This window comes from Halichoeres trimaculatus, unplaced genomic scaffold, assembly GCF_033239565.1.
Source record: "Halichoeres trimaculatus isolate MK-OKI-2021-1 unplaced genomic scaffold, fHalTri1.1 fHalTri1_scaffold_9, whole genome shotgun sequence".
NCBI classification, from domain to species: domain Eukaryota; kingdom Metazoa; phylum Chordata; class Actinopteri; order Labriformes; family Labridae; genus Halichoeres; species Halichoeres trimaculatus.
Genome location: NW_027437188.1, coordinates 9,519,605 through 9,544,658, shown reverse-complemented (window position 1 = coordinate 9,544,658; position 25,054 = coordinate 9,519,605). Strand labels below are relative to the sequence as shown.

The window sequence follows — 25,054 nt, the reverse complement described above, 5'->3', positions numbered from 1 at the left end:
GCAGGTTAAGTCCCCATCCAAAAGTACGACAGTGCAAACCGTACAGAAACATCACTGCACCGTGACATAAAACAGACGATTTGTACGCTGCTTTTTCCCTTTATTCTCTTTTCCTGAGTTCTTTGTTTACCCGTGTTCTCTGACTCACAAGGATTTTTCTGCACTTGGGCCAAGGTGGCTGGAAAACAAGCTCATGATAAAAGCCTGACCTTTGTCTGGGCTCTATCATTCTGCTGCAGGGATAATGTAGAGGGGTAGAGAATAGAGAAATGTCAAAACAAGAATGCCGTTGTTCACTGAGGTGCAAATAAAACCTGACTTTGATCTGTGTGGCAGGGCTTTCCCCCCTCAGTGTTTCCTTCTTTTTATCTTGCAGGAATACAAATACACCTTTATGAATTTCCTCTGTTTGTCCACAAATCTTTGAGCTTGCCTGTTTGTTTGTTTTGTTTACCGTGGTCGGAGAACTTGTTGGGTGGTTTTCACAGGGCAATGTGTCTGCTATCCCTGCTTTGGATTTGTTAGGCTGAGAGGCTGTGGGGTACTGCAGTAACACTGCTCATCTCTCCAGCCGGCCACTGAACCTCCCCCACCACCCACAGAGTGCTACCAAACACACACACACACACACACTCACACACACCAGGCTCTAGGCACTGGGATCATGGCCAGAATGCACAACCTGCCACGAGCAGCATGACGCGTAAACAGACATGCACAGACTTACATACTTTCTTTTACACACCAACACTTTCGCTCACACACCTTGAGTCTCACAGGGCCTCCACTGAATTGTAAGGTTATTTCACTTCCAACAAACCTCAGAAAAAGCGCTGTGTGATTCAGCTTTATCTCACCCCGCCCAGGGCTACGAGCAGCTCATAATCTCAAGAAACTAAATCCGCAAACACACGGGCCACAAAAGGCCAAACAGGGAGCAACAGGTGAATTATATCCAGGCCAAGCCATGATTTCCAATTACATCCCACAGGACACGAGGTGATTTTCAGATGGTGCAGTAGAGCAGGGTTTAGTTTTCACTGCATGTACTTCAGGCGCTGCTCTGATGAGAAGGCAGTGGAAGAGTCTCTGTGTGGAGCACAGCAGAGGTCAGAGGTCGCAGTCTGAGAATAGCTGAAACCCAGGTGTAAAAGCAGGAACAGTTTACTTTCCTGCTTGTTCTGACTGAGTAATGAACATGCCTACACTCTACCTGAGCAACAGATGATTTTGGGTTTGAGTTCTGCTTTCCAAAGATCAAATAATCCCATTACATTGTGATTTCAGTATGTTGTTACATTCGTATAAGTGCTGTTTATTATAAAATTTGAATATCAAAGAAGCAGGTTGGTATTAATGTAAGATGTTAGGATGTTTCCACTGCTTAAATGCCAAAATTTGCAGTTCTTTAAGTCAACACCTGAGGCTCTTAATGCACCTCAGTACCTTTGTGACTTGAAAATAAAATGCTGAATTCAACAGAAAAACAAACAAATAAATACATAGAAGGTTGACAGATAACTTCAGTATTTAAAAGTAGATTTTCAAGTTGTTTCAACCCTGAGGGTTTGACTTTTTATACAACTTTAGAATACAAGCACCTGTAAGTAATACAGGTACATACCTTTTTGAGCCCAAGATCTCTAAACACAACCAGCGTGAATGCAAGATCTACCCGTTTAAGGATTAAGGAAAAATGGAAAACACATTATGTATTTCCAGTTTTAACGAGCCGAGAGTAAGCTGTTTTGCTTACCCTCTGAAACCCTGTGGATGTTGTAACTTTTTCCTTTTACATTATGAACAGATGGAACTTTAACATGTGTTTTAGTCTGGCTCATAGCTACAAACAGCCAGTCAGAGACACTCAATAGGGTGGCTGACAGTAAGAGGGCAAAACTCCATCATGCATGATGAGGAGTGATTCATTTTTCTATTAATTTTAAGATCTACCAGTAGGGATGGGTACCGAATTAGGTACTTTTATAGGTACCTACCGAATTCTGTCAAAAGTACCGGGTATCGATTCATGTAAAATCAAAAGGTACCATGTTTAGGTACCTACATGCATCCTTGTGACTGTGAGGGAGTGGAAGAGTAGGTGATTTTCCATGCTGGACATGAACACAGCATTGCAAGGTTATATATTGAAGAATAAATTTGTTAAATTGATTTTTTTTTATATTTCATTATTAAACGAATTGATATTTTTTACCACATAAACACAAAAAAGTACCGAAACTTGGTACCGTTGAGTACCGGTACCGATTGCCAGGTACCGGGCATCGGTACCATATCATTTCAGATGTGAAAGGTGCCCATCTCTATCTACCAGAGAAGCTTCAAAGATCGACCAGTCGATTGCGATCGATGGGTTGGCAACCTCTGATTTAGAGCATTGGTTACCTATTGATATTTTTGTTTGCTTCATGTTCTCTGGTATCCCTCAGTTTAGTCAGCAGTTTTGTCTTTGTGTTGTTGCATTTGAAAATTTATGCATGCAAATTTTGAAAAATTAGTGTTAATAAAACCTGCTATGCAGTCTTACATTTGGGGGCTCACCAACCAAAGTGTCACTCAGCTACTTTCTTGAATCAAAATGTTTCCAATATTTATGAAGCAGCAACTAGTTGTGATTCACTTTTCTATATTTGTTTAAGACAGCTAAGAGACTTGTTATAGGTTTCCAAGAGGGTGTGTTACACCACAGCGGTTAACAAACAGTGGTCACTTGGTTATGTCCATTACTTATTTACTGGATGTGGTTGCACTATGGGAAACACAGATGCTTGAGTTTTCACAATTTGATGTATGGGGTAAGATATTCCTGGTATTTTGATCCCTGCAGTCTCCCCTGAGTCCCCCAACGCCATGAAAGTGTTACATCATATCCCTGGCATATTGTACCTCTAATATCCATGTGGCTGTACAGATAAAAACTACCTCAAAGATATTTTGTTTTTCTAAGTCTTAAATCCATTCTGAGTTTGCTGTGCAATGCCCGTTTTATTAGCTCGCAGGCTACATGTGTAACCCTTTAGTCTAAAAGATCTCATGTCAAAATCAGTGTGAGGAACTTGAGGACTCAATGTATCCAGATGAAAAACCTACTTAGAAGCTTTTATATTTAATAAAGTCCTCTCACAGAGGATGATTCCTGTCAGTGTGCTCTGTGAAGCACGAAGCCAGAGCACTCAGTGCAAAGAAGATTAAAGTTTGCAAAGATCTCCAAGGTTCAACGGAGGCACGGATCACTGCAGCCATGAAGTGGTTTCGGGGGGAAAAAATGAGAGAGCTCAGACACATCCCTTGACGTAGGCAGACTGGAGATGTTTCCAGATAATTCACAGTGACCTGCTGATAGACATCTCTGGGCGTCTCCGGGCTGGCATGAGCTCCCAGTTTACTGTGAAGCTGTAATTGCCTGTTGGTCTCGGTAATGGCTAACTGTCTGTACTACGTTTACTTTTCATTATGCTGATGTATTCATCACGGCCCTTTTAGTTGACCTTATCAATCAGGGTTTAATTTCCTACAGAGATCTTTTTAATTACAACTGTTTCTCTTCCCTCCCTGTTCCCCCCCAGGGGCCTGTTCAGACTGCAGCACCCGCCCGTTAAGGGGTGGCACCCGCCAGCACAGTTAGTGTGGCACACAGTCGCCTGGTCAGAGATTAATCAGCCGTTATAGTGCCTCTGCCATCCTCCGAGCCTCAAGTCAGACCCACGACTCTCAGCTTAATTGGCAGTGAAATGGCGAAGGGAGATATTCCTGCTGACCGGCAGCCAGCAGTAAAGGGCAGCCGGGCTCCTGCGTTCACCTTTCAGCCGTCACACAACCTGATTATATTGGCCTGAACAGGTCTGATAACTGCATCCCTCCACCTCTGTAATTAATTTGATTTCAGGGACAAAGATGACTCAGTGGCCTTTAACTCTACTCATTTGTGAAAATACAAAATTATAAGGAGATGGTCCTTATTGAAACATGTGAGTTATACGATCTACAAATTTAACTGCACTCAATGCAGAGTTTGTTGGAAAGCCTCAGGGAATACAGTCTTTTTTTTAACTTAAGTTGAGATAAGGTCACAGGCTCACTCATAGCTGTAGTAAAAATAAAAGGATTCTGTCCCGTCTGCCATGTAGCCAGTTAACAAACTCACCCTGCTGCGTTCCCCCTGTGTGACACGGCACTGAAAGGTCATGATATTTGAATTCCAGCCCAGGTCTTAAATAGGCAAACACAACAATCTTGTATGAGCAGCTTCTCCTGCTTGTTAACACATGAGAGTGGAAATGATGTGTTTGATTCTTGCTCTGCATGCTCTCAAAACCCCAAAAAATAAAAAATAAAAACTTGCATCTTTGCCGGTCATGTTCACCCCCCAAAAAATCAGGATTTTCAAAGACGCTTGGAAATTGACCTCCCTCCATTTACAGAAAGGGGTTATTGCATGCCATTTACAGAATGCTTTTAGCAGCTAACAGAGGTGTTTGCTTTTAAAAATTGGGGTCATGTGGCGGTCCTCTTTGGTTGTTTGTTTGGTTTCTCAGGTATGTGTGCTTGCTGCTTTTTTTTTTTTTTTTTTCGACCCCCTGTTGAAAGCCCCTGTAGTCGGAATGCTGAATTGTAGATGAGCACTTCACGGATCAATCACAAAGTGCAAAGCTTTTCTCATTTGAGTAGGAGGCTAAAGCTTGAAGTCTGTCAGCAATGAGATGAGAGCAATGTCTTTCTTACTCTTTCTGCAAAGTGCTATGCAGACAAATTTGGACGAGCAGGGTGCCAAGTTCCCTTCATATTGATTAGAGGATTAACTGTGTTTAGTTTTGATTCAAGTTGCCATGGAGGAGTTTGTAGCTAATCACTTAGTGTCAAGGCATTAGCGCTTGCAGCCTTGGGTTTCGATCTCGGTAAGCGGCTGCAATACTTCCCCTGGGAGTCTCTGGAACTGATGGTCTGGCTCATTCATCCCTCCACCCCTCTCCCTCCCCACCACTGCCCTTCTGCAACCTCCTGCATTATTTGGAGCGTATCCATCCATTCTGTGATAATGACTCATGGACATGTCCCAATCTGTCAATACACGGACCCCATTCTATCAAGTCAGCAGCTGCGATGTATTTCTTTAGCAGTGATTGGATGTGCGGCAGACATGTGTTGGGTGTAGGGTTGACTCGTGGGTGGCTCCCCATCAGGACACTACAGCGATTACAGGAGGTGGACGCTCCTTTAATGCCCTCATCACTCTGGCTGAGAAACCATTCCATCCCACACACGCACAGGAAGTCGCTCGGGTTTGAGACATCATTAACCCGTGATGGCGAGCCAGGCTGACTGACGGAAGGATGCACTCCATCTTGTGCTGTACTGATCTCAGGAAGGTCATCATTGGCCTGGATTGTGATGTTCTGTTGCCTGACACTCCTGTAATGTGTGTTGTGTAGATCTCGCACAAGAGCACCTCCATTTCCACTCTTGTATTATTGCAGGAGATGGAGCACCCTGTGCTCACACAGCAGAAAATGTTGGCAATGCTGATAACAGAACATTTGAGGCAGCTCAATTACAAAACCCATCAGCTGCTGTCTGATGACAATGTAACCTCTAGGAGTGACGGCCGTCTTTGAGGATTTTCAGAGCAGCCAGTGATCAGCAATTCAAGACTTATAGCCTAGACTTCTTTTTCCCAAAGTATCTTTGTTTGCAGTTCACCGTAGACTGGAGTGGAAGTTGAGAAACAACATCTAAAGTAGATTTCTAGCTTTACTTGCATGCAGATGTGCAGAATCTATAAACAGGGATTAAGGGCACCATAACTGTCCACTGGCTTGTCACAGCATGAAGGATTTAGAGGTCAAAGAGCCACTGGGCTTAAAATGACCAAATATGAAGTTGAGGACGAGCTCCTTGAATTCCTCAGACTTCTCTTCAACTATCACGCACTCGGGTTTAACAGTGTTAGATCCTGAATTACATACTCATTGTCCCATGTTGGCTCAGGAGATTAAGCTGTCTTCATTGTCTACCAATTTCTCACGATCACTTTTCCCTCAAGGCAGCGCATTTCCAGTTTCCTGCTGAAACATACTTCCTGAGGAATTAACTACAGCACTCGCTGCTTCGTCGTATCATCAACAGAGTTTCCCTCCAAAATACAACCTCGTCCCACTCAGCTGTAGCACTTACTGCAGTCGAGTTGACAAGTAAAAATCATGTATCCCTTTGAATGCCTTGTACAGCGATGTCAGCCAGACATTCCTCAGCAAGACGACATGATTTGGCATTTAAAGTCGAAATCATTTTACTCCTCACTGTTGAACCACACTCATACATATGCATCACATCCTAATAGACTAATGTGCTCTTTTCTCCCTGCTCTTGTAAGTGATCTTCTCAGACTGTATCAGGGCTGTTAGCCATGCTTTCTGGGCTGACATTCATGAATATGCATCCCTGCAGTGTTAACATGTACTCGCTTCTTGTGGTTAACCAGAGCCCTCATTACACAACTTGTGGTTAACTTTGGTTCTTGGGCTTACTTGTAGTGTTTTTCCAGTATTTTGAGGTTGGCTGCACAGAGTGTTGTGTTAATAAAACAGCCAAAAGTATGTTTTTAAGAGACAATACATAAAAAATGGAGCAAAGATACATCAGCAATCCCAGTTTTGGTGCACTGGGTTCAGCGAAGTTTAGCACAACAAACTCTGATCTTGTTTGCATTTCTGTGGCCAACTTCATTCTGGCACTTCAAGCAGGAACTGTGTTGGCTGCAGGACGGCTCAAAAAACCACTTCGTTTTCACTTTGGCGTGCATGTTAACAGCCAAGATCATTCAAACCACTGGCTTCAGTGACGCTTCTCGCAGGTCCGTCTCATGTGCCAGAAATCTAAAGAATAAAAGACACAGGTCAAGAGTGGATCTCAACCAAACAAACAGAAAAAAATATAAGCAGAGCTGTGTTGGCTCTTTATCAGATAATCAAAGCAATGTTTTTTGTTTCTAGTTTTAATAAAAGATACTGGGAGATAAAGCTGATGTTTACACAAAACAGTTAGGGAAGAAACTCTGTCAGTGTGTCTCACAATCCAAGAAACTATGATTGCACCCTCCTAAACAATCTGTGTCCCTGATGGGGCCCTCTTCTTTTTGCTTGGATTATTTAATCTCAAACAGGATTGTCTTATCTTTTCCAACACTTTAGAAGTTTTCAACACTAGTCTCCAGTGAAAACTGAGAAGTTAGCATCTCAAGAGGACCATACAGATGTGAGGTTCAGGAATGACCTAAAGCCACTGAGCGCCTCTTTAACACGACTTATCGGAATGGCAGCATCTGGATGCACTCTTCCTATGACAAAAAAAAATGTGAAGCAAATTGTAATATTTGCCAGAAATGTATATCTTTTGTAAATAATTGTGAAAATGAGTCTGTCTTTTAAACAGCTCTTTGAAAAATAGGGATCCACAAGATCTGGCTCCCTTGAAAAACCTGTACATCCCATCTCCAAACTCTAACAAAAAAATTAAAAAAATTAAAAATAAAATAAAGAAATAAAAAATAATAAAATAAAATAATAAAATAAAATGAATAAAAATAAATAAAATGAAAAAATAAAATGTCGTTTTGGTCATGCCACCAAGAGGAGCAGCAGTATGAGGGTCAGAAGACCCAGTGAGATACAAGGAGTGAGTTGATGAGCAATCCAAAGACACTTAAGGTGGTCAAAAGGAGAAAAAAAAGAAATACATGTTTATTTACTGACATCACTTTTATGGATGGGAGCTTCAGATGTACTAAAGCAAAGACAGAACTATTGGTGACACTTTATATTGACTACACACTTTTTAGCATTAGTGACATTACCTTATACTTAACTCATCATCTGTAAAGCATTGTTTATACATTAACCCTCATTTGTTCATCATGTACAAACATGGTTATAATTTTTTTATTACTGATAAAAATGATGCTCTATGATGTGTTACCTAACTCTTTGTTCATACTTAATAAATGATATATTCACCAGTTACAAAGAGCTATAATGGTCATTATTGGCCAGTTACTATCCATTTGCACATTCACTAGTTCTTAACCACTACATCATTCTAGCATGTAGCAAGAGTTAGCGAACACCTAATTACAGATTGAATCATGATGGTAGTCACTGGGACTCTGTTTTTTTCAGTGTTTTGTGAGCTGGTCTAAAGCAAAGACTATTTTTCTTAATAAAGCATTTATTAATGAGGTTTCAGACCAGCAGCACCTTAAAATATAGAAGTCACAGATGTCAATTCAAAAGAAAGAGAAAAAAAAAGATTTGTAAATGACATAATTTGTTAAACACAGTTCATAATGACCATGAAAGCTCATTTGTAATTGGTAAATCCAACATTTATTATTGACATTTATTAAGTATGAACAAAGAGTTAACTGATTTATTCAGAGGGTCATATCAATTAGTAATAAAATATTTATAACTGTGTTATTACATGATAAACAAATGAGTATTAATGCATGAATAATGTTTTACAGATGATGAGTTAGATGTTAACTTTCTCTAACTAAAAAAGTGTGTAGATAATATGAAGTTTAACCAAACTCACTGGTCATTCTGATACCAGTTTAAGAGAGAAATCAGCTAAAAGCATCACACTCTTCAGTGTGTTTGTTTTTCTAAACAATAAGAGCTGAATCTATGGTTTTAATCAAATCAGATTCCCCCCTCATGGCTTCAGGCACCATTTGAAATCCATTGTTGTGAGTTGATGTGGGCTTAAATGACATTTAATCAGATGATTACACATATGCTGCAAACAAGTGATGAAAACACAATGAAATGATTACCACCACCACAACAACAACAGCAGCCATGTCTCCTCACATCATTGAGTGTGATGTACTGTAACATTTGTCCGTCTGTGTTGTTCAGAATGCACATTTTAGAGTCACAGAGTGGCTTTTACTGACATTCAGAGAACATCTGAAGTGGTCTACAGTGATTGCTTGATTAGCACTTAGAGTCCACTTTCTTTCTCACTGAATGGAGAGTGATTATTGCTTATGCTTTTCACCCCCATTACACTTCATGTTATTATTTTTTCCCTTTCTGGAGTACTGCGTCTCGGTGGACCTTGAATTACAGACCTCCTTTGTGTTTTTTTTTCTATGTGCCTACTTGAACTTTCAAGTTGACAGAAATGTAATTTGTGGCTTTCCCTATCACGGTTAAAAAAGCAGGTGGACAAAAGAAGTCCTCTTTTTCCACTACCTTTCTTTTTCCTCTTGTCACTGTAAGACAGTAAACAAATGGTAAGTGGGTCGGCACGGTGCCGCATAAACCCAGGGGGGCATTTCTCAATTATGGCCCTTAATGAGGCCCTCTGCTCATGAACTTTGTTTTGACTCGGCCTTGGATACAGTTCTCTGCTGGCAGCACAGTGGTGGTCATTGATCAAGCATGGCACTGTGCTTTGAAAACCTGCAGGGGAATGTTTGACAGAAGAATAGAACAAAAGAAGGAAAAGCGGCAGCGGGGGAGATTAGCAAAATAGAGTGTCTTACAGAAACCGAGGCTGGAGAAGGTTTGCCAAGAGAAGAATGAAAAATGCATGTGTTCTTGTTTGTGCATATCGAAGTCTTGGAGTTTATTCGAGGACAGTTTTTCAGGTGACATGCAAATCAGACTTTACATCTTTGCATGGGAAGAGCTCTGCGACTGACATCTCTCCTGTTCTGTCTCTACAGTGAATAAACACAAGCCGTGGATTGAGACATCGTACCATGGGGTGATCACTGAAAACACTGACATCGTTCTGCTGGATCCTCCTCTGGTGGCCCTGGACAAGGATGCCCCGATCCCCTACGCAGGTATGTTTGATTTCAAACTAAAGGCTTTGAACAAAATGGTCCAATTGGAGGCAGTCAGCTCTGACTTAGGTGTTAATCCACACAGGGAAGCATAGCTGCAAGATATACTTACATTAAGGACATAAAGCGTATACGGCTGTCGTGTGTTATCACTGTGAAGGGGCTTAAATTGGCTTCATGTACTGTAACTGCTGCATCACAGCGTTTCCTCAGCCTACACTTTGCTTCACAACCGTTTAATCCAATAATTCCCGGGGAGGGTATATGACATGCAGGATTCATATTTTCATATTTATTTGGAGTGGAAAGTGGCCCAAATAAGCCCTGTGGTGGCAAAAGCTGCAGTGAAAAAAAGGAGTCAAACTGGATTAGATTCTTCCCACTTTGTGGCCATTCCAGCTCAGCTAAAGGGTGCCAGCTCTTGTGGGAGGACGCTGGAGGCAGTTGGCGAGCCCAGCTACCCTATCTCCCGCCAGGGTGCTAATGTGGCCAAGGCCGTAGCATGGGGCTGCTGTGTGGGGCTGGAGCCCCCTCACAGAGGCCCTCAAGCTGGGTCGGACAGATGGATGGAGAAGGATCGTGTTTGTGCGTGTTTGTGTGCAATACTTCACGTGTATGTGTCTTCTAAAAGGTTTCTATTGTTTCCTTCAGTGTATGTGTGTGTGTGTATGTGTGTGGCATGGCCTAAGGGGCTCAGTGTAATGGCCACCCTACAGGGAGAAAGAGGGAAAATGATGAGACTGTAGGGAGGGTGGCTGGCTGACCAGCATATGTCCTCTGGCTCTCGATAGACTGACAACCACACATCGGCAAGGTCCAAACACACCCACACTCACACTACAGGGAATGAATGTGGGTGTTCCTGAATTTGATAAGAGAGAGTACTGAGAGCAATTTGTCTCCAAATTATTAATAAGCAAGAAAATTAACATCATGAGCATATCTAACAGCAGCCTCCTTCTCTTCTTCGTGCTCTCAGCTCTCATTTCTCGCTTCCCTCTCATCACCACTTCCTACAGATTTCTTTCGTATTTCACCAGCCTCCCTCCAGACCTCCGAGCTTCCCCCAACAAACCCACACATAAACACACACACAAAACGCAGCACTCTTTACCTCTCAAAGAAGCAGCGGTGTTCAACCGAGCAGACACAGATCAGGGCAGAGGGAGACAGTTATCCAGTGATCCTGACTTCTTGCAACAAATTAGGGAGGAGTGAAAGGGCGGGGGCAGCACAGGTAGTGGGTAAGCCTCATTAATTAGGGCAACCAGGATTTAATTACAGTGAATCTTAGATGCAGGCATGAAAGCTCAGACTGACTGTTGTTGCACAGCAGAAGTGGTGATTGCAAGACTCAGTAACTTTCGTCTGCATGCTTACAAATACACCACCCACATTAGCATTTCTGCAGACACTGTGCACAGTCACAACACGTAGATAAACCATGCAATCTTTTACTCAAGCAAAGATGATAAAAGCATAGTTTGGATCTGAAAGGCGACAAAAAAACAGCATAAATCACTGTAATTTAACAGAGAAAATAACACTGAGCAAGCACAATCCCCGAACAAATACCCAGCGGTCTTTGCATCACTCCAAACCTGTACAGTAATCCTCCTCAAACTGCTGTGCAATTGGGTGCAACAGTCACCACACTCACTGGTTTGGAACAGCAGGAAAAGGAGCTATTTCTGTGCCTAAGACTGACATCAGCCAACGCTGCAGCACTGCAGCATCTCACGAGCCTCACACACAGACAACATGTCAGGAGGAGGGAGAGGAGCTGGCTCAGATAGACTCATTAATTCATGCACGGTTATGTCTGATAAAGTATAGGCAAAGGTAGCAGCTGGTTCAAACAGCGATAACTACGCTACAGCAAGATCAAGAAGACACTTTGATGTTGATCTTCAGCTATACCTTAGCATATTTTATTTATGAACAGAGCTGCACATGCGTAACTGGAGCATATGCTGCTCCCTCAGCTGTCACAGCATAATTTTACTAGCTGACAAGTGCCTACACACTCAGTCATCAGGTGGAGTTTTTTTTTTATTTTTTTTTTTCACCATTTCTGTGACAAATACACATGCAGCAAAAGCACAAATGCCACAATGAGGCCTTAGCTTGGTGAACTCAGGAGTTGTCTAACCCTGGCTCTCTAAAAGCTCTAGTTATGGTTAAATTAAGCAGTTTAGGTGTCATGGTGTTTTCTTTTTAACATTATCATCAGTGTTAATGTAGATGCAAGCTACAAGTTTTGAAGCGTGCAGAATTAAATGTAGTTTTTGAGAGACCAGGGCCCGTATGCATGACCAGGCATTAGAGAGGAAAACAAACAGTTTGTACTAACAGTGAAAATAAAATGAATAAATCACAATAAATCCTGTACTAGCGGCAGGATTATAGCGCTTGTTTGGCTGTTTACAGTTTTTCTCAGTTGCTTTGGTACATTTCTTGAATCATCCTCGCCATTTGCAAAACAGTAAGTGCATTCCTCAGAACAGTTCGTACAAATAGCAAAACACCATAGATTACCTGCAAAAGCCAGTCTCCTTCTCAAAATCCTTTGTTCATCCCTCAAAAGTAACTTTCTGTGTCAATGAACGTGTCTAAGCCTCCAAATGATGAGTCCTGGTGTCATTGTGTATGGACAGGACAGTCAAAGTGCTGAGTCATGTTGTAAGTATAACTGTGTACTCTGAAAGGATGTTGTAATGTAAACTATGCCTTAAGTTTTGATCTGATCATTCACACATTTCCATTTCTTAGAGAAAGTCAAGATTGACCCATGAAAAATTTGCCACTCCAGACAAATTTAGAAAAAAGCTGTCTAATGTAATTTTGTGGAGAGATGCTTGATATGTTATGAGAGCTTGTTCAACCTTTTTGCATGTAAAGACTTATGAGATACTAATGACTAAATGTTGTGAGGGGTGAGACTATTCAACAGAGACCCCTGATAATCCATTTTGATCAACATGACAAAAGAAATTGATAATGTAGGAAACAGCAGAGAGTTGTACAATTTGCATGGATGTCCCAAACCATAGGCAACTTGTTCAAAGAAATGAGAAACTGCTTTTTTGATGAGCAAAAGTGACACAATGATGTGAAGATTGAACACAGAGGTTTGAGAATTTTAATTCTGATCTGAGAAATGAACCAAAGCACCTGAGAAAAACTGTAAAGGCAGACATCGCGCAACGGTTATCGTTCGAGAAGTGATATGCTAAGACAGTGGATAATCTTTTGGAAAGGTGGCGATGTGTAGCCATACAACAAATTTAGATTCACAAAGCAGATTTCATATTGCTGATTTATTATTGAGGTTTTCTTCCATGTGCTCGCAAACACCACACACATTTATTCTGTTCGAGATTGCCAAACTTTCTCTTTCTCTTTGTTCACCTGATTGACTCACTGATAACAGCTGTTTGTGTATTCTTGTAATCAAATGTCCACTTTTTTCCTCTGAACAATGTTTTTCTTGGTCTTCTCTCAGTCAAACCGTTGCCAGGTTTATTGCAGTGTATGAGTGGTAGACATGCCCCTTTCTAGATTGTTTGATGGGGTTTTCCTGGAGGCTCCCCTTAAATATGACGTAATCTGCACCTGCAGTGCCTTCATGGTGTAATTATTTAACTGACCAATTATTTGCAGCTGTGCATGCAGCTAATGCTGCAGCCAAACGAGCTGTTCCATAACAGAACATCAGGACTAGTGGTCCTGTTTGTTTAATGACTGAATGTGCATACGAGCCCTGGCTATTGAAGTCATGTGTGTGCACCATTAGTGATAAAACTGTGAGTCACAGTGGTCAACAGTTTGATCCAACCATTATTTAAGCACAAATTTAAAGTACATTCTGAGATATTCACACGCTCTTTTGTAAAGTGGCTCATGTTCTCTGAACTTTGTAGAGGTGGTAAAAAGTGAGTCTAGCCAGAAGTCCATTATGTTATTAAGTTGAAGTGGTTATTTTATGAGACAGCTACCACTGCACTGAGTGGGCTTCCAAAGCGCTGGGTTAGCAGGGTTAATGGGCAGAAGCGGTGATGAGTGCCGTTGTTTGACACAGGTTAACTTGTTGTCAGTCACTGCTGGTTGTCTCCTGCCAGCATGCGCACACTCTGACACTCACACATTGTCTTGTGCTTGTGACTTTTCCATTCATGTGTCAATCCCTCCTTTCACTGTTCCCCAGGCCTGCAGCTTTTGCTTCGGCAGTGAGCTGATATCTCACAGTTTGCTCAGGTACGCATACACTGCTCGGTCAACAGTGCTGCCAGTTTGGACAGCTTCACAAGACCTCAGTTTGCCAAATATACATTCATATTTACTCTCACTCTGCTCTCTCTCTGGGCTCCTGACTATAGCTGCTTGGAAAGGGTCCAAATCCAACAAGATACAATGCTTCAGACTTTGTTTTGGATTAAATCTGGACGCTGTTGTGTATTTTCTGGTCTTGATATGTTGCTGAAGTGACCTGATTCAGTAAAAATAAAACTACTAAGGGTGGTGGTAGGGGCTGTAAATAAAGCTGTGCTGACATTGCACCGCACTGTCACATTCATAACCACCTTTTCAAACATAAACTTTCATAAAATCTGCATACACTGAATATGGGAAGTTTAAAGAGGGGTATTATGCTTTCTGTATTTTAAAAGCATCAATGTTGTAATACGCAGATTTTCAAACTCACATGTTACAGAAACCCTTAACCTCTCTGCAAACTTCTCAAAAAGCTTTTTCCTTAAAATAAATAAATAAATAAAAATGAAAAACAGATTAAAAAAAATAGATAAATAAATAAATAAATATATAAATACATGAATAAATAAATAAATAAATATATCACATGTTTTCATGAGACTGAAATGATGAGGTCATCCCATAAGGATTTGCTGACTGGTGGTTATGACAAATTTAAAAGGATGGGCCTAGAACGCCAAGGTCTGCCCAAAGCTCAGCTCCTGACAGGCCTCAGGAAGGCTGGCCAATCAGAAAGAAGGGGGTTTGTGGAGCAGGGAGTCTTAAAGAGACAGTTGCTAAAAAGATTGTTTCAGACAGAGGCTTAAATAAAGGTTTTCTATAACCAGTTTGAGGAAAATAATGATTTATCTGAGCTATAAAATATGCAGTGCTACAACAAGTACACCAGGGGAATAGTATGAATTCTAGAAGAAGCACAATACCCTCTCTTTAAGATATCACGTCATCAATCTGCCAGACATCAATGTAAATAATGCTCTGTTGCTGCAACAACCGTTGGCCAATATAGTGTTGGATGACAGACAGTAATGTTTGCTTGTTTACAGTAAAGCCCTATACAATCTAATTTGACGTCCGCAAAGCCATTACAGTCAGGTCTGGAGGTGCTGCGCCAAAAATGGAGCTGCCATATTTGACTGGTCGATGTGTCAACACAGTGCAAATGCTCGTTCCTCCCGTTAATGGAGTAAAAGTGGACTTTCTTTGTGTTCCTTTCTTTAGTCTGAAATGAGTAAACTCGCCTCATTATTCAGACAGACTGCAGGACTGGGCCTGTTCCTGCTGCCTCATCTCATGTCTGAACAAACACCAACTCTGAATTCTAATTTCACTGCATTATTACAAACTGTTCCTCCTCTGACACTAATAAAAATAGATTATCTCTGACCTTTGCTTTCGTCTGAGAATCACCCAGCTCCTCTTCACACATTAAACAAAGCAGATAATGTAATGTTGTCATTCAGTGCCATAAAGAAAGGTAAATAGATATGGGTAAACATACAGATGGTGATTAATTAGCCTCTCACTGTCTGTCTGATTGGGAAACAGATCCCAAGCTAATTATGAAAAGTATCTTATTAGCGTCGTGGCAGTGAGCTGGGTTTAGTGTGTAGGCTGGGTGATACGCATGCTACTGTGTTTATTAGAGAGGGAGAATACGAGCTGGGGCTTGGGGGTTGAAAATATGCTCTGTAACTAAAAGTTGAGTATGCACAAGTGATAAATAGCACCATAAACAAGGAGGATAGTCAACTTAAAATGCTGACGTACGTTTGGAAAATCAAAGAACAAACTTAGGTAGAAAGAAAAACTCCACAGATATCTTCTTCTCAGCTTTAGTTCAGCTTCCACTTTATCTAAGCTCACTGTCTCACTGTTTTATCATTTTCATGAGGGAGAAAAGTCACATTAAGCCAAAAGCTCTGTCGTGATCTCATAAATGTGGAGTCTGAAATGAACTCATCACCTGTCAGAGTGTATAAATGGAGACTAAAAGTCACTTAAATCAGAGCGTCTCGCTGCAGAAAATACAGATGAAAAGTTAAAGAAGAGGCTTTCTGATGAGAGACCCTTTACGCCTTTTAAATCTCATTTCATGTGCTGAATGACAATTCGGCAGGGGCCAGGGGGCTGCTTTTAATAAGGCGAAGGTTTTTTTAGAATCCTTTTTCAGCAGGTGCCGCCGTTCAATTCCCTCAAAAGCTCCAACTTCAAAGCGATAGCTTAAAAGCCTGATTAAAAAGGAGCAGATTGGAATTATTTCATGGGGCGGTAGTTTATGGTGAAAGAGAATTATTGCCACAACAAGGCTCTCAGACGTCTTTCATCTGCGTGTGCATCCTCCACAGTTCGTCATTTTCGATGTATCCTGACCTGGAACAAGCCCTCGCTTTCTCTCCAGCTTCCTGTGCGACCACACTCCTTTTTTATCTTTTTCTTTTTTTTCAAATAATTTCCACCTGTCAGATTTCATCTGGCTCCAGTGCATTCAGGGGTTAGAGCCTCACCCTTCATCATTTTTTGGACTCAATGCTGTCCACTGCTGATTCTCCATTTTGCTCTATTTGACAGCTCTTTTTTCAGAGATGCTTTTTATCTAATTTGAGCTGTTTTGACGGATTATGACAGACAAAAAGATACAGGTGGGCAGAGCAGCACAAACTAAAAATTGAAACTGAAGCAGGGGCTTTGTCCTGTAAAACTTTTTATTTATGCAGATGTTTTTTTGCAGATTTTGAGGTGAATAACAGGCAGAACAAAAACTACCCTGCCTCCAGTATTCAGTGCCGTAGACTCTAGCTTCAAGACAATGGAGCCATCACTCTGCCATTGTTCACATACTCATTTATTAATGAAGTACTGAAATGCAATCTGCTTCCTCACTGAACCACGCAGATGAAGGAAATCGTCTCTGTAATGAGATTTTTTTTTTTTTTTTTTCTGGGCTTTTAGCTTTTTTTGTCTTTTGATGAGTTACCGAAGTGGCACAGGGAGGCAAGCAGACTTAGTGCCGTGACTCCCTCCTTTGTTCTTTCAAAGGGGAGCAAAAAGGAACACATTTAGGTTACCTTGAAAAGCATTAAGCTACATTTTTAGTCAGCCTCTCAAGCCGCTGAGCAGCAGACATGGCTGGCTCAGATAGCTTTTAGACCGAGACAGTTGCTGCTATTGAAATCAGAAACTGGTTTGTGAGGCTTTGTCCTTGGGTACGCTTCATGTTTGAAGTGGGAACAGTTGGTTCTGTTGACTCTCCTCGACTGAAATACGGCTTTTCAAAGAGGAAACTGTACAGTGGCTTTGTTTACACGCTAAACCCTCGTGGATTCTACTACTCTAAATTTGCTCTTTGCAGATTATCCATGTTTTCCCACTCTTAACCGTCTCTTGGTGTATTTGAACCTTATCAAAACAGTCGGGTAAGGATGTAAAATGAGCTCATGAGTGTTATTTCAAGTTACTGCCCCGTTTAGTGATGTCATTGACAATAATTCAAAAGCTGAACATCTGTCAAGTTTTTTGAAAAATGATAACAATTTTTTTTTTTCCCTGCAATTTTAAGGGTAAAGATTGCATGAGTTATCACTAGGGTTAAATGATTTTGGAAAATAATCAAATTGCAATTTGGTTTTTTTATTCATTTTTATTTTTTAACCAATATTGTGATTGTGATCTAGCATGCCAGTTCCACATGTTAGGATGAAATGAGATGAATTGATGCATCAATTAATATGAATATCATATTTTTTTAACTACTACAATCACAGCAGAATACTGACTGATTTATTTCACTTCAAGCCTTGTAGATGCCAGAGAAGAAGAAAAAACAGCATTTTGACTGTTGCTGGTTTTAAAGAAGGATTCCAAGTTAATATATTCCCTCCAGATTTCTGTGTATAAAACTTTTTTTTGTTATTATTATTTATTTTATTATTATTATTATTATTATTATTATTATTATTATTATTATTATTATTATTATTATTTTATTTTTATTTTATTTATTTATTTATTTATTTATTTATTTATTTATTTTTATTATTATTTTTTTTGGGGGGGGGGGGGGGGGGGGGGTTATCACTTGGGTTGAATGATTTTGGAAAATAATCAAATTGCTTTTTTTTTTTTTTTAAACCATTATTGCGATAGCCATTTAGCATGCCAGGCCAACATGTTAGGATGAAATGAGATGAATTGATGCATTAATAAATGTAAACAACATATATTAATTTAACTTTTACAGTTATAGCAGAATGCTGGCTGAGTAAGTTCACTTCAAACCTTGTAGACACAACATTTTTGCCAGAAAAAAACAAACACACACACAAAAAAAAACCATATTGACTTTTGCTGGTTCTGGGGAAGGAGGAGTACGAATGACCATATTCTTATAAATTACTTTATATATCATTTTTTCTTTTTTTTAATCACAGCCTTTGTGATTTGAAAATTGCATTCAAATAAATTGCACTGCTGGTTTCAATTCATTACATTGTTCAGCCCTAGTTACTACTTCAACTTCCTCTCACTGTGCTGTATGGTCCAACCAGTGACCCTGGATGAATATGCAACGTAAAATACATTAAACAAAGTTTCTGCTACTTTCCATGTGCACAAAAGAATAAAAGCTGCAGCCTCTAAAGGCAGATGGAGATGAGGCCATGTAAAGAAGCAGGTCAGGGTTTTTGAAGAGGGTTATTTTTTAAGGCACTGACTGATTCAAAGTGGAGACTGAATACAGAGAATAAGATTGTCTGAGGATACACTGCTGCAGACAGTCATCGAATACAAGTATTAAAACCATTATATTTGTGTTGGTCAGCTCAAAAATGAAAGGAGCTTTCACCACTTAGCAGAGCAATGTCATGTGAAGGCCAAGAATCTTCAACAGCAAAAGATCGAGACCAGTTTGGCAAAAGAGACAGTTACAGCGAGGAGAAGGAAAAAACTCCTTGTTAGACAAACTAAACAGAACAATCTGAGCTAAACCAGCGCTGTGATGCTGCCACGCGCTGCAACAGCTCTCACTGACACAGTGTTGTGAGTCACACGGCTGTTTTGTTGTACTAAGGTGCTTGGATTCTCACTCCAAACAAACTACGATTTAATAAGAGATCAGGGAGTGTTTCATACAAGCTGTGATCTTTGACTGCAAGAAGTGAAATTGATGCAGAAGTGCTACAAGCTGCAGTTCCTTAAGCGTCCACTTGGCGCTGGCTCTGAAAGTATTGGAAACCATATGCAAACCAAATAAAAAAAAAATGATTTCAACAGCAAAATAACTCATTTACAATCTGGTCCAAAAAATGGCCTTAGTTCAGCTCATTTCTCTTCCACACACTGTAGTTTAAAGGATTGTAGGTTGATGAGTTTAACCAATCAGAGGCACAGCTCACCTGACTGACAGATGGACACCCTGTTGCTGTTAGTGAGGATGCTAAAGACCCGCCTCTTCACCTCACATTACCTCAGCAGAAGCTATGTTTCCAATATGGTCCCCAACAACGATAGTCTTCAAAACTCTGTATAAGGAACAGATGAGTGACATCACAGAGACTATGTCCACATTTTATACAGTCTATGGTTTCATACGCTTCATTATGACCACAACGCCAAGGAGAAAAGTGACCCCTGTTTCAGAGGAACTCCTCTAATTGATCCAGGTGAAAAAGCACCTGTCTGCTGCACTGATCCTGTAGACAGGTCTCTGCCTCATTTGTCTGCCAAGCTAAAAGTTGCGTTCGATTATGTCAGCCTCGGTGGATAAAAAAACAAGGTTAAACAAAGTCCAGTTACTGTGGGTGAGAGAAACAGAGAGGCAGGGAGGAAAACAGGTAAGAGTTCATTCCACAGTCAGGATCCCTGCTGAGATGTTCACAGCTCAACATTTTGAAATGTGTGATCCAGGCATGGGGATGGTGTGGGAAAGGCTGCGTGCCAATAGCGGATAAACCCAGATGGAAAACATGTTTTTCCCAGTGCAGCTGATTCTTGGCAAACATAAGAGAGGTAAATCCACATTTCTTGTGAAATCTAGTTAGGGAGGAAAGTGTTTAAGCTGGTATGAGTGGTTTTCGTCTCAGAAGTAATTATTTAGTTCAAACTGCATTTTTTCTTTTTTTTTTTGTTTAGTAGTTTAAACAAAACAAAGGGAGAGTGCAGCTCTCAGGCTGAAGTAGTACTCAGAACTCTCTTCCTCTGTCATTAAATCATGCCTCAGTTATACAAAACTATTCAGGGATAAAATAAGTATTAGAATAATGGCTGTTAAAATTCTCCAACACTCTGGACTCAATGCAGAGAGCTTAATCAATTTGTTATTTTAATGAAGTTATTAATTTTATGCCTTCCTCTTGCTCCAATGGAGAAAATCCCACAAAGAACAGATTCTTATACATTATTTTATACTGTTGCAGAGAGGCGCTTCTTTCCTTTACAAATCACCTTCGACTGACCGTGCATCGCCAGTGTGAGCAGGTTTTAGCTTCATTTCTGGAGAGCAGAGGTTGAAGCTGAATGTAAAGACAAACAGTGCTGATCATGAGCTTTACTCTACAGGACAGGAGGGATAATGTCACAATACAAACACGTCACTTTAACACTTATATGAAGTGTGATCTGGGAGTGTCAGGAGTGTAATCTGCAGACAACATGTCAAAGGAAACCGGTGACACATTTGCAGGAGTGCGTTATATTTGGATATGTGTACTCTGTTGATGATTAGCATACAAGCCTCAAGGCCTCCAATTAAAGTGTCAACTAACTGTCACCAACACTCCTCCTGGGATGCAAACATACAAGCATGAGGAGTGAAAGTCGTCACAGTCTGATAGAGAGAGGAGAAGGATGTTGTTTGAAAGATTTTCCTCTGCGAGCAGCACTCCACCAGATCAATCCTTGTTTTAGCAGTAAGCAGTCGATATCACATTCATCACTTGCCAGAACATCTCTGCTGCGCTTCAAAGAGTTTGATGCCGCTTTTGATATACAACTTAAATTTCGAGGTTCATCCTGTCTATCCTTGAATACTTGTGTTTTATGGTTGCAAAATCTCTTATCTGGCTCCTATTCTCATCTCTGAATCATCCCGTCTTTCCTTTATGTCCTCTTTCTGTCTGTTTTCTGAAGAGGACCTCCTTTTTTCTTTGAAATTTGACAGCATCCTCTGTTTTTAATCCCATTTCCTCCCATCTTCTCCTGCTCTTGTCATTCTATCACCTAGTTTTTCTTCCTCTTTGCTGTTTGAGAGGCAGCACACTCACATGTTCAGGCCAAAGTGTGTGTGTGTGTGTGTGTGTGTGTGTGTGTGTGTGTGTGTGTGTGTGTGTGTGTGTGTGTGTGTGTGTGTGTGTGTGTGTGTGTGAGGGAGGCTGAACTCAGAGTGACTCATTTTGTGCTACAAAGAAAAGTCAGACACTCTGCTCCGTAAACAACTTTCTGAAAAATCTTGTTTGCAGCGATTTTGACAGGATCATTTAAACCCTTTTCACACCTCATGAACAGTTCTTGAAAATTTCAGGACAGCTTGTCCCTGAAATTTCCTAAAGTTGTTATTTCTCCATGTCCTTTACAGCGTGAAACTGTCCCTGAAGAGCTTTGAAGTTACGTTTACACATCCCTGCAGTAGTCATTACGGTTTCAAAGGTATCAGCCATGATGTGATGAGCACGGTAAACGCTGTTGCTATGACAAACACGAGTTCTACCTGTAACTGGTTGTATTTACAGTATCAAATGAGTGGGGAAGCGTATGAAGAAGCGTTATGACATGCATGAAAATAACACCTGGTGACACCTGGTATAAATGTCATTAGCTCACTCGTGCTGTTAATTGCCTTGACTTTCATCGCAGGTGTTCTTACATCCGCTTTCTCAACTTCTTGTAGGAATTGTGCCAAAGGGCTCATCAGAGACAGTCAGGATGAGAAACTCAAGTGTTTGAATTAATATGTAGCTTAGCCTGATTATTTCAGGCTATTCTTAGGGGTTTAGTGTTAATACATGCTGATTATGTAAACAAAATGCACATGTCTTTGCAGGCCTAGAGGCTAGCTGCTTACCCGTGGTGTTAGATTCAGGAGACTTTTTAACCAAACTGGGAAAGCTTAAGGTGTATTTATGTAACACAGCAATATTTTGAAAAAGGAAAAAAAAAAAAAAAAAAAAACAGGGGGAGAAGTTGTTAAAAAGTGATGCTGCCAGCCAGATCTGAACATACCAGGTACACTTACATCCTACAGCGTGCAGTCTGTTCATACCTACAGCCACCAGTAACGTGCGGTGAGGTCCATGACAAGGGAGGCAGGCAGCCAGCTTAAGTTGAAATTTCTATATGTGTGTATTACATTTACGGTGCACTGCTCACATTTGCTAATACAAACTGCTACTGGCCAGCCCTGCCCCTTTGCATTAAAGGGTGACAGTCTGTGCTCTGTGTGTGTGTGTGTGTGCGTGTGTGTGTGTGTGTGTGTGCGCGTGTGACATAGCAGGAGAGACGGTCCGAGTGCATGCATGGTGTGTGTGTGGCGGGAGTACATTATTTTGGTCTTTGTTTCTTCAATAAATGTGCGGTTGTGCACAAGGTGCACCTTTTTTTCCTCCTTTTTAGTCTTTTCCCTCACCTTGGCCCAGACTCCCAGACACCGGTTACCAGCAACGAGCCAAGTAAATAAACGTTAATCAGCTTTCCCATCTACGGTTCAGAGACAGACTGAAGTCCCGGAGTTAACAAGACGAAATATCAATTAAAACCCGAAACATAAGTTCACCTGCATTTCTACAGGATCTACATCACAGGAGAAAGAGCAAAATACGAACAAAAATGACCCGTATCTCAATAACACAAGAACACAGGCCAGGCACCTCCGGTATACTCTATCAAACGTCTGCACTAACAAACTATCGCGAGACCTCAAAGAGGGTGCGCTATTACAACCTGCGGAGGCAGAGAAGCGCTGTGCCTCATCGATGCCCACGTTGATCAGCGTAAGACCTTAGTACGCATGTGCGTACCTGCAAAACGTTGTGATTTCAAGTAAACGGTCTCTCTTTCTCTCAGAGTCTCTGCCTCCGACGCACATTACAGGAATGAAGCCAGCGCGAAACGCTGTCTGTCCCCTCTGTTAGCCTCCCTCTTATTGACAAATCTGCAATTTCCTTTTTTTATTTTTTAATCATGACAAATTGTATATGAATAACTGAAAAATATATTTTTATTGAAAAGAAAAAAAAAAATATATATATATATATATATATATATTTTTTTTTTTTTCTTGTTAGCCTAGAGGAGGCACTGCCTCCCCTGCCTCCACTGACCGCACACCACTGCCAGCCACATAGCATGTAACAACCTAGGGGCAACATCCGGTCATTAAAAATGAGGCCTATGCAGAAGAGCTAAAAGTCGTTTAAAGTATCTTTTTTTTTTTTTCTATCTCAGTGGTTTAGAAGTTATTAGGATCGTTTGATTTTCCAATCAGAGACACACCTTGAGTCACGTGCCGGCACCCTCTAGCTTCTTGAAGAAAAACACACAGCAGGCGTCATAGCGAATGAGGCCGCGGATTGGCTTCATTTCAAGGTTTCAGGAACAGGGGATTAACGTCACGGATGCTTCGTCCATGTTTTATACAGTCCTTGTTAACAACCCTAACTCTTTTATTCAAACAAGATGTACATTAAAAATGATCAATGCCTTCTTCCTGGGGAAAGAAACTACCCGTCATTATTTCCAAAACATTAGTGCTGATATTATCACCCAGCAGAGCTTGCACAGGTGAATGTAAGTGTCAAAGGAGCAGCCTTTTCTAATAAAAACGTGGCACCGTCAGAGCTTCAAATCTTACTAATCCTTCTCACATATCCATGTAGTTAATTCCTGGATGGCCTCACTACTCTGGTTCTGTATTTCATAGCTCGGGCGTGATTAAAGCATCACTCCACCAAAGGTCTAGTGATCTTAATCACACCACTGAGAGACCTCGTCCACTCCTTTCTGCACTTTTCTTCCACACTGAATAGAGGACATCTTCAGTCTCATTTAAAACACACAAACTTTGTGATCTAAATAAAAAAATAATACCAGGCCACATGATTGTCATTTCTGCCTCTTCACTGTCACATTTTCTTTTCCATTTATCAGTCTTAAAATACCTCTTTCACCCATACCACCATATGTTTTGTGTTAATCATGTGCAAACCTTCAGTTTTAAAGGTTTCTTTGTTGTGCGTCATATCTAAAGGACTGATTTGATACAGTCAGTTTACCACAGTCTGTCTGTGATTAGAGCTGTGTCAGACTCTCAGACTTACCTGTGACATTCAGGGACAAACAGGGATGGGTACCGAATTAGGTACTTTTATAGGTATCGACCAACTTCTGTCAAAAGTTCCGGGTATTGATTCACTTGAATTCAAAAGGTACCATGTTTTGGTACCTAAATGCATCCTTTTGACTGTGAGGAAGTAGATGAGTAGGCGATTTTCCATGCTGGACATGAACACAGCATTGCAAGGTTATATTTTGAAAAATAAATAAATATCCATCCATCCATCCATCCATCTTCTTCCGCTTATCCGGGGTCGGGTCGCGGGGGCAGCAGCCTAAGCAGGGAAGCCCAGACTTCCTTCTCCCTGAGTACCGGTACCGATTGCCAGGTTCCGGGCATCAGTACCATATTGTTTCAAATGTGAAAGGTACCCATTCCTAAGGACCAACCAAAACTGTTGACGTGCTTTTCTATAAAATGATCAACCAAGTCGCAGTTTTGAGCCAAGTTTCTCTTTTGCAGCTCCACTGAGTGACACAGAGAACAGACAAAAAGGGAGAATCAAGCACGTCCCTGATGTGCAGAAAAATAACAGACCAGTTAATTCAACAGATCACACAGATCTGTAGAGCACACAAAGT

The 25,054-nt window shown here is 40.9% G+C and overlaps 1 protein-coding gene across 1 annotated transcript in view; it reads left to right on the top strand.

Annotated features, from left to right (window-relative positions):
* Nucleotides 1-25,054, top strand: part of LOC141798031 (calsyntenin-2-like) — a 398,473-nt gene that overhangs the window by 139,960 nt on the left and 233,459 nt on the right. The window contains exon 2 of the mRNA XM_074679796.1: nt 9,752-9,874. Within this exon, the coding sequence (XP_074535897.1) occupies nt 9,752-9,874 (123 nt within the window). The remainder of the gene's footprint in view (nt 1-9,751; nt 9,875-25,054) is intronic.